The 11,103-nt window shown below is 47.2% G+C and overlaps 1 protein-coding gene across 1 annotated transcript; it reads left to right on the top strand.

Annotated features, from left to right (window-relative positions):
- Positions 1–8,427: 8,427 nt before the first annotated feature.
- CATSPERD (cation channel sperm associated auxiliary subunit delta) lies at positions 8,428–10,752 on the top strand. Its single transcript, XM_006036567.1, has one exon. The coding sequence runs from the start codon at positions 8,428–8,430 to the stop codon at positions 10,750–10,752; it is 2,325 nt and encodes a 774-aa protein (XP_006036629.1).
- Positions 10,753–11,103: the final 351 nt, after the last annotated feature.

Genomic DNA, 11,103 nt, shown 5'->3' with positions numbered 1-11,103 from the left:
GGCCAAGCCATGTCCCCTTTCCCCCAATGGGGCAGTGTTGTGGCTGGGCCGCCCTGCACTCCCTTCCATGTGGCTGGATGGCTCGCACTACACTGGCCCCAGTATCAGATCAGGACCTCTGGCAGGATCCAGCCTGCAGGTGAATAGGGTACTGCCCCTCTCGCCCACCAGGGAGAAAGGTTGATCACCCCTGGTATACTGAATTAATTCCCTGGTAGGATTGTCAAGAAATGCACACAGAAAAGGAAGGAGAATCAGATACAAACACTTAATGGAGATAAACTCTTAACAAAAGTGTTTTTTCCTGATACCCTGGTTTACCTCCTTTGCTGGGCCTCTCAGGCAGATAGGTCCAGAAGGGACTGGAAATCAAAAGACTCAGTTGCATTTAAAGAGATTCTCCCTCCAGGAGAGAGAGGGAATTTTGAAACTGAGCAGAGCTTCTTGTGTAGGTGTCTGGGTTAAATTAAACTTACTGGAGTCCTGGTCAAGAGGATGGTCATGCTCTAAATAAAAGACATGCACCTAAACTTTCTGTTGTTTCAAATCTAAAAATTATGGATAAGCAATATTTTTAAGAAAGCTGTCTGTAATTGCTGTAATCCAGCGATCACAAACTCTCAGGGGGTTAGTAATTTTCTAAATCAAGGCATACTCACTGGGTTGAGCTAGTGGTTACATCTCTTGTCCCCCCCACCCCCGGTATTGTTCTCTGTCACTTTCATAACTCCTTATCAAAAGTCCTTCTTTCCCAGTATCGCCCACTCTCAGGAGTTTTGGAGTTGTTTTTAAGTCCACGCTTTGGGAATGTGAACAACTTAGCTCTTTCTTTTATATATATTCATATTTATATATGTATAAAAGAAAAAGCTAAATTTTTAACATTCCTGAAGCTCTTACTTTTATATATATGTATAAAAGAAAAAGCTAAGTTTTTCACATTCCTGAAGCTTACACTTTAAGAACACCACCAAAAATCATGAGAGTTGGCAATACTGCTTTCCTTACATAGCTAGTTCCAGGCTCCTCTTCCCAATCCCACTCTTCTTGCTCAGCCTGTTTGGCACAGTTAATTGGAAGCAACTGGAAACAGAATCTTCTGGGAAATGTTGGACAACCTTAACTGTAGGCACCCTAAAATAACGATATAATGGAAGAAAAAGTATGTTAGTGCTTTAACCAGCTTTTTGAGATCTAATTGATGCAGCAGTTCTCATTAAATATACCACTGTGAGTGCCTCATTCAGAAGTTCATTTGATAATACAATATTAAGATAAGTTTAGTTCAGCAATGGTGTAAACAGATTTTCAGCAAACAGGTTGGGAAGCTTCAGTAAAAAGCCTGTTAGTATAATTTCATAGGACTAAAATTGGGATGTGGCTAGAACCATTTTCAAGGCAATATATTAATTTGTGTGTTAAATTTAGCTTGAAACTGATGGGTAGACCAGGCAGTCTATTATAGAAAGCTGTGGACACTTTCATTTATTTTTATTGGCACACACAGAAATACTTCCAAAAAATAAAACTTGAAATAATTTGTTCCAGGATCATAAAAGCTAATAGATTGGTGCTACAGTGCTTCTCCCAACATAATGCTGTCCTCAAGAGGTCATGCTCCTGCAGGTACTCACATCTGGGAGAAAACTTGATCAATGACAATGAGTAAATAACTGAGAGCCAGGAGGTTCCAAGTTCATTTTTCACCTCTGCACTGACTTGTAGTGAAAGCCAGCATGTAACTTCAACTCTTGAATTTAATTTATCTATCTGTAGTATCAAGATAGTAACCTACCTTCCAAAGATATTATATGTCTACAGTGTTTTGAACATGTAAAGTGCTGCTTACTATCACAATTGCTCTAGACACAATGCTGCTGGGAAAGCAGGGTGTGAAATTGCATTAGGCATAGCCATGAATGGCGCATGCCCCCAGCGGCTGGGGGGGCATGGCTGCGCTGGTGGTGGCAGGAGCATGGCGGTGGTGGCAGGAGTCCAGCAGCAGTGAGTGGGGAGCTCCCGCAGACACCACCGGCACTGGCGGTGACGGGGGGTGGTGGCGAGTGCCAACCACACGTCGGTGACCACCCGCAGGTGCCGCTGGCAGCAGCAGCAATAGCAGCCAGGGGAGATCATGGACTGCCTGCAGACACTGCCTGTCGTGCCAGCGGTGGGGTGGTGAGGGGCAACTGCTCGCAGGTGCCACTGACACTCTCGCCTTTTTGCAAGGAGTGCACCACCACATGCAGGGGGTACATGGGCACCCACATACACCCCCTATGCATCACCCCTGGGCATAGCCAGGGACAGATCCAGGATTTGGCAAAGGTTGGTGCAAGAGCAGCCACCCCCACTATAAAGGTGCCTGTACCCCTGCTCCCAGCTCCCCTCCTCCCCAACTTTTAGGGACACACCCCACCACAGAAGCCTCTGGGGACTTTTTTAAGTCCCCAAAGCACATAAGACCCCCCCACTTCCCCTCCATACTTAGAGGGGAGGAACCCCCCCACATCTCCCCTCTCTTTTCCTCACTTCCCCATCTGCTGCTACTGCTTTCCCAATGTCCCAGGGTTGTGGAAACTCAAAGCTGCTCCTGCCTGCTCCACCTGAGCAGCATGGAGGATGGGAATAGTGATAACTGTAGCAGTGAGATGGGCAGGGGGCAGATTCCCTCACCCTACCTGGTCTCTCAGGGAGCATGTGCCAGAAAAGGGAACCCCCTTCCCATTGCTTTTCCTGCCTGCACTGTTCCCAACTGAGCCCACTTCAGCAGTGGCTTTGAAGCTCCTTCCCCGTCCCCTCTTCCTCACCCCAGACTGCAGGGAAGCAGCACCAGCAGCCTATGAAGGGGGAGGGATGGGGAGGGAAGGGGACATGCCTCTTAGCACAAAAAGAAAACAGGGATTCTTACATGCCTTGGGGGTTTTAAAAAAAGTCCCCAGAGGCTCCTGGGCTGGACCCAGTCTAGAAGAGGGCAGCAACCACACTACTGTACCCAGGTTTGAATTCACCCTGGGCATGGCAACCGTTTGTGAGAAACCAGTTTTTGTCAGTACTGCACTGCTGAGCTTTAGCTCTTTGCCTGCACACATGGGCTGTTGATTTAACTAAATTAGTTTGATGAAACCTGTGCAGTTTCCTTGTATGGACTCTGAAATCAATTTAGGAGTGCACTACAATTGTTTCCTTATCAGTTTCATTTTAATTAGGGGTGTCAAATATATGGCCTGTGGTGCACAGGCATTGACCAAGCACTGCAAGTGCTGCATGCGGCACAGGGCGGCAGTGTAAGGTGTAGACAGCATGCCGTGCCTGTGCCAGATTGGCCCTGCATGCCACCTTCAGGGCCAGTCCACATTGGCCCTACAGACTGTCCCTGTTTGCTGCAGCCAGCACACAGAACCAGTCCAGCACAGGCACTGCACACAGTGCATGTCCTATGCCAGTCCCATGTGCAGCATGTAGCGCAAACCCTGGACTGGAGCCAGCATATATTATATATGGTGTGGGGACTGAGACTTCCACCAGCTCCTATGTGCTTGTCCCCAATCCTATGGTGATGTACCATCTATTAGGGCTGTGTGAAAATATGGCAGCAGTTTCATTTCAGAGGTGTTTTGGCTCCTGAAACACTGAATCTGAAACAGAAGGCTCCAAAACATCTCCAAAATGAAGCCGAACCATCTGAAACAGAAACTCAGAAGAGGAAGGGGGAAGAGGAGGAGACTGACTGCTCTGATATTGATATCTGTAGCTGGCCAGTGTCTGCAATCTGTCCCTGACGTCCCCCCTTCCAACCCCAATGCTCTGGGGGAGGGACGGAGAAAGAACATATAAGGCTGTTTGTGAACTGCTGTCTGCCTTTTGCGAGATCTGTCCTTTGCAGCATGAGCAGCAGAGCACAGCATCTGAAGGGTCTAGGGGGAATCTGAGTTTGGCCCTCACGCACCACCTTCAGCAGAATGGTGGTGCCTTTCCTGTATGAGGCATGCAGGGAGAACCTGAGGGAGGAGCTGTAGAACGCAGGGCCTCAGGAGGCCTTACACTTCACCTCAGACATCTGGAACAGCTGGGGTGGAGATCATGCCTACTGCTCCCTCACAGGGCACTACTGCGATAAGTCAGGCCGTTGGCGGGCTCTTCAAGTGGAGGTGATGGATGAGTCCCACACGTCAACGGAGATCATGGGGGGCCACAAACCGCATGGTGCAGGGTTGGTTCATCGGACAGGGAAAGTTCACCCACAGGTTCCTGGTCACTGACAATGGGGCCAATATGGTTAAGGTGGTATGTGATGCCAACTTTGTTGGCATCCACTGTGTGGCACACAAGTTCCATCTCATAGTCAGGGATGCCTTGGAGGGGGACATGGCTGCCAGTGAGGGTGCCATCACAACCAGCCAGCTCATTTCAAAATGCAGGAAGATGGTAGGCTACTTCCACTGCAGCAACAAGAGGGGCAAGATGCTGCAGTACAAACAGGCAGAGCTGAGCATCCCGCAGCACAAAATCATGCAGGGTGTGGTGACTCCGTGGATCTCCACGTACCTGATGCTCAAAAGGCTTGTCGAGCAACAGAAGGCCGTCCATGAGATGACCTTGCTCAGGGAGATTGGGATCAGAAGCCCCCTTGACAAAACAGAGTGGAACACCATCTCCCAGGTCTTGGTGGTCCCTCAAGCCATTCCTCAAGGCTACCAAGAGCCTCAGCGTTGGCAATGCCCTCCTTAGCCAGGTGATCCCCAGAATGAGGGAGTTTCAGAACCAAATGGAGAAGTTCCAGGGAATCAATGTACCTGGCTGAGGCAAGCCAATGTCACTAGAGGTGCAGGCACTGGTGAATTGGCTGAAGAAGGGCATCAACGAACAGCTGGATCTGCTGTGGTCCACATGCTGGCAGGCATCTGCAACCCGAGGGTGAAGGGAAGCGTGTGCATCAGCAAAACCCCCGATCACTGGACAGAAGTGCTGGTGAACAGAGTCAGGGAGGCAGAAGGGCAGAGGGAAGTAGAAAAGGGGGAACCACTGTCCCGTGCCAGCATTCCATCCACCAGTCAGTCTTCTCCACCACAGGTGCTACCATTGTGGGCCAAGGGTATGGCTTCCATGTTGGGGTCCAGAGGCACCAGACACCAGCATCAGGCAGGTAGTGCCAAGACCTCAGTGGCTACTATCTCACCGAGGACATGAAGCCACTGCTGTGAGACCCTTTGGCCTACTGGGCAAGCCGCAGCCAGATATGGCAGGATCTGGCCACAGTTGCCCAGGAACACCTCTGCTGTCCGCTGACCAGTGTACTGAACAAGAGGGTGTTCAGCACTGCTGGGGATGTTGCACCTTCTTGGATCCTGGTTTGGTGGAGCAGCTGGTGTTCCTCAAGGTGAGCCTCCTGCTGCTGGGGTTCCCCAAGCTCCACATGCAGACGGAGTGCATCCATCCACATTTAATTTCTTTTTTTAATTTTTTTAAATCATTTAATACCCCACTCTCAGAGCTGGAGGTGGGACTCACTGCATCACCAGCCAGCAAGGGAAGAACATGTCCCTGATGAGCTTCCGTGCCAGAATGAACTTGGAGGTATGGACTAGGGCTATGGGGAAGGAAGAGGCCCCAGGTCCTGGGCATGACCTAAAACTGCATCCTGCCAGGGTCAGGAGGCCTGGTGGGACTGCTGGCAGTGCAGCAGCCCCCAAGAAATGCCAGGACCACAAACCTCCCTGGTGAAAGGTGTGTAGGAGGCACCTTATAACCTCCAGCCACCACATGCGCACACAGTCCTGGCTAGGGAAAAGCCCAGACCTGTAAAATCTTTGAGAGGCCTGAGGCTTGCTGGTTTCAGTGGAGTTGTGAGGCTCCAGGTGAGCTTAGCAGCCTGGGATGCCATCTGCAAGTCATGGGCCACAGTATAGGGAAGGTATGGAGCTGCGGAACGGATGTCACCCCTAGACATCAGGTGCCTAAATGGCCAGCCTCCTGCCTGGGAAACATGTGAATTGGTTTTCCATCAAGGCATGGCAGGAGAAAGAGGGGTGGCTGGTTGGCGGGCCAAGATCTCACCCACAGTGGGAAGGACCCCTGTTACAAGTTGCCATCCCTGTTCCATTTATCCCACTCTGCCTTAACACTCACAAGACAGACAAGGGTCTTTGGGTCAATCTGATATTTTTTATTAGATGGACTGAATAGTTGGAGAAATATATCTTAGCAAGTTTTTGGGTTTAAAACCCTTCTTCAGGCCAAGGAAGCACCTGCAGTTGGTGTGTGCACTCTTCCTGGACGGAAGGAATAGTAAAGAAGCCAAAGGCTGGCATGCAATGCAGGCAAGAAAGCCAGTCAGTGAAAATGGAAATGGACTTGTCAGGGAGTGAGGGACAGGCTGGGGGGGAGGGGGGCGCGGAAGGGGGATGTAGCAGGTAAAAGTGGAGAAGTACCTGGGCAGTCAGATGTCAGGCGGGTTAGAGTGTATTATAAGTCCAATGTCTATATTGAGCACATGAGTTTCTGTATCTAGGAGGTTGATGAAGTGAAGTTCACAGGCTCATCTGTGAAAAGTGGTTTGTAAATTCCCTTTGAGGATCAGGCCTGAGAGATTGGAGGCAGAGTGGTTTTCTTGTGAGAAACGTGCCCCCACAGGTAGTCAGGTATTCTTGTCTGTAATAGATTTCCAGTGTGCATTCATTCTGGTGTGCAGTTATTGCTTGGTGTCTCCTGTGTATTTTCTATCAGGACATTTGGTGCACTGGATGAGATATATAATGTTTCTGGAGGTGGAGCTGTAAGATCCAGGAGTGGTGATGGTTCTTGTGTGGGGTGTAGTAATTGTTGGGTGTACTGAAGATATGTTGGCAGGTTTTGCATTTCTTGTCATGACATGGTCTGGATTCATTTGGTGTGTTTTGGGCTGTAGGAAGTTTGTTTCTGGTGATGTGGTTGGCGAGGTTCAGTGCTTGTTTGAATTTACAAACCACTTTTCACAGACAAGCCTATCAACTTCAAGTTTTTTCAGAAGTTTGAGGTACAGTTTCACAGAAGCTCCTGTACCTATCTCCTTGAAACTTGGCAAGCTTCATGCCCTCAGAAGAGGCTACCATCCCTGCAATTCTCATCCAAATCAGGCAAGAAATGTCAAAGTTACAGGCATTTTAGTGTTTCCCCCTTATAGCCTATGGCCAAATCACCATAATGGCATCAAAACTCAAACAGATTTGGCCGAATTGAAATGGTACAGTGATCCAAAACACCAAAACCAATCACGGTCCCTCCAAAATGGCCGAATCTGAATCAAAACATAGCCATTTTGCACAGCCCTACTATCTATCTCCTCATCTCTTCTGCCTGTTCATTACCACCTCCCTCCAGCTTTTCAGCTTTTCTCCTCTGCCCTGGTACACCTGATCTGGAAAGGGGGCTGTGAGCAGTGCTGCACTGAGCTGTTGTACACTCCCCACTCCCTTCCTCAACTTGTGAGAATGGTATCTGCTGTCCCATCCACCTCCTGCCTCTGAAATCTCTCAGTTACTCTGTGAAAGGGATATGAATGCCTACTTCCAGAAGTAGCTGCTCTCTCCCTGGAGGCAGGGCACGGAGGAAGATGGCAGGGCTGAGAAACTTCAACAGGGGCCCAATCACATTAGTAAATGTGGGTTACCAACAGTGCAGTGGAAAGTGGCAGCCATCTTTACTGGGGGAAGCCTTATTGTCACTAGAATAAGTGAAAGTGTCCAGGAAGCCATTTTGCTGAGGGCAACCTGTATCTTCTGACCCATTACCAACAGTAGGAGGTGGTGGCCACTGTGAGGACAAAACTCTGATGTTGAAAATAGGCCACATGAGGTGCAACTGGTCTCAGAGGGGTTCATTGTTTAGGAAGGGCATGGGATGCTATTGATCATTTGGGGCTTTACCCAATGTAGAGGGCTGAGACATAACAGCCAGTTTGGAGGGTCATTGCATCCCTAGCGGCTCTGAAACTATGCTGAGCCCTAAAATACCCCAAGGTAGATCACATTAGGCACTGATCGCTAGCTCAAGTTGTCCCCCAGTGATGAGAGAAATGTGAGGGAGGAACCACATGATGAGCAGGAGAGAGAGGAGTACACACTGTTTAAACGAAAAGTCATTACTGATAATGTAAAATTAGTCACAGAACCATGAGCCTAAGACAGCAGTTATAAAAGACTGAGGCTGTAACAGAAACACACAGAGCAGCAGCCATATACAACCCACAGTCCGGCCCAGACACCAACTGCCACTCGGAACTTCTTTTCATCTCTTCACAGGAGGAAGTGAGCAGTGACAGCAGCCATTGTGGGCTGGTGTCCACAGAGAACAAGAGCACCTACCTGAAGCCCAAACAGATCAGAGGAAGTGGCTCAAGTAACTGCACAAAAAATGCAAAGTTATTGGCTGGTCCCACTCTGGCTGTTGATGCATCTTATAGTTGGAGGTGGTCACTGCTCTGTTTGCAATTGGAGGGAGTCGTTCTCAGTTAAACTCTCCCTTTCTCAGAAGCAAGTGTCGGGCACTGTCCTTCAGTTCGCTGCCGATGAGCCCCACCTTCTGCAACACCCTTGTACAGATGAGAACCTCTGGGGAGGGCCTGGTCCAGCCCTGTATTTGGGGGCAAGAGTTTTCTTCAGCAAAGATGGCTTTGAGAGCAGCCTCCTACCACTTTCCATCCCCAGCGAGTTAGTGAGTCCAACAGCCTTAGTCAGTGCTGCCACCTTTGTGAAGCAAAATCAGATGGCAATGGTGATAAATGGTAGGGTCTATCTCTATATCTTTGCAGATGAGGAGAAATGGCAACCAGCAGAGGGGATCCATTCCCCAGTCACGGACCTCTCCAACACCTACTGCTGCTTCTCCTGGCAGGACCCGATCTGTGACAACATCAGCATGACTCTTTTTGCCTATGCGACTGGGCATTCAGTCTCCGAGAGCCAAATCTTCCTATCAGAAAATGGGGGTTTCACTTTTAGACTTATGAAGTTAAAATCAGCTCTACAAAATGTGCTGCTTGGTGTCTATAATTTTATTTCCCTCTCTGTTACTGGGTTACTAATCAACAATACCCAAGAGGATGAAGGAAAAGGACATGGGGCTTATTTTATATACGTTAACTGGAAGAGGAGCCACGAGGTCTATCGCAGCTCCACAGTCTTCCAGCTGGTTTCCAAAGAGGGTGCTTCTATCCATAATATCCAGCACCCTAGCCTGAGGGGCTACATCATTATCTGGACCAAGAGTACCCTGATGCTTTCCTTCAACAATGGCCTGATTACAGAAGCAGCGACTATTCTGCCCACAGAAGAGTTTCCAGGCACTTCTCTCCCTAATACTTCTCTATTCCATGTAGCCATCAGCACTTCTGAGATTGCAGTCTTCACCCAGGAGAACCAGCTGTTCTATGGCGTTCTTGGCATGTTTTCCACTTCCATGGTACTTACAGAAACAATGAACACCACAGATTTAGGCTGTTGTGTGTTGCTGTTTGAAAGGACAGGAATACTGACATTGCTCAGACCCATCCATAACAATGATTCCCACATATATAACTTCCAGAAATGCACCTATAATATGCAGTCACTGCTCATGAACAAGTTACATCCCATGCAGTATTGCATACTGGAGGTCCTTAGCGGCAACTTTCATAACAAGGTTTTTTACATTGATATGCACCAGAGGCTGAACTTCACTGCCACCTTTGTACCCAAACGTGGTACTGGGGCCTTTCCTCTGGTGACTGTGAGCAATCCCCATGTGCTGAGTTTCCAGGCACGTGTGGTACAGGATGGGTACACACATGACGGGAATACCAAGTACAGTTTAAGCATACTGCTGATGCAGCAACGCTTCTCTGACATGGCAGAGCCCCACTTCTGGGCTGACTTACTTGAGGGTGGTGTGTCTATCCTCAATGTGGATTCTCCCAAGAAAGGTGTTTTTTGTGCTGACATACTTCCTTTGTCTGCATTTATTCATGTAGGTTGCCCACCTATGAAACAGATTAGACTTTTTAAAAATGCAACTGCTTGCAGTAAAGAACTCTTTCATCAAGACTTACTACGAAATAATTTCACTTACATAATCAGCCATGATATATATGACCCAGAATTTCTTGCCAGACAAAACTTAGAGCAAAGCGACCTTCGAATTCAATATGATTATGAGATGCTGGGATGTCCTCTTCTGGTATATCATGATGATCCTTGGTTGCCAGTTCTTGAGTTATGGGAAAACAGTGAATTTGTGGAGTACGTTTCTGCTGACTTTGTTATGTTTGAAGTAAATGGAATTCATAATTATGATTATCTCTTGACAGCTGTAGAAGCCAATTGCATCTCTCAACCTCAGAATTGGACCTCTTTGCTAAAAGAACAAGATTCTCCAGACCCAAATACTGCATGGAACAGAAAGAATTACATAAACTGTGAGAATCCCAATGGACCTAAATTAGTATCGCCTTCAGCCAAGTATCAAGTTCTTGGTGGAAAAACAAAAAACAAAATAATTTTTTCACAGTATAATGGATTATACATCTTTAAAGCTATTGTAGTGGACAATTTTTATAGTTATTGTGAGTTGTCTACATATTTCTGTGTCTATGTCTATGGTGCCCTCCCAAGCAGCTACATAAATCCTTGGGTAGCGCTAACAGTTTTTTTTACTATTATTTTTATTTCAATTTTGATGGGATATATCTTACCGACATTATCACTCATAAAAATACCCTCAAAAGTTAAAATATCCTGAGCTTATTTTGTAAACTGTGATGTTCAAGAAAGTTACTATGTTAAGAATTATCATATCTCACTTGTATAGGTCAGAAGATTAAATTGTATTTTTGTTATGAAATCAGTTTTATAACAAATGAAAGAATTGACAAAAAGGAACCATTTTGATGTCTGTTTTGTAACTTTCTTATACATGCATTTTTAATATGCTAATTAATTTTCTCCACTTTTTTCTCATTTTTGTTTTATAATTTTCTGACCATCTTGTTGCTTGCATGAAGAATTCATACTGCTATTTTATTACAGGGACTGATTTTAGGGTTACCAGCTTTTGTTGATGCAATCAATTACATTAGCTTACTTCAAAAGG

This window comes from Alligator sinensis, unplaced genomic scaffold (assembly GCF_000455745.1).
Source record: "Alligator sinensis unplaced genomic scaffold, ASM45574v1 scaffold548_1, whole genome shotgun sequence".
NCBI lineage: Eukaryota > Metazoa > Chordata > Crocodylia > Alligatoridae > Alligator > Alligator sinensis.
This window is presented reverse-complemented; position numbering and strand designations above follow the sequence as displayed.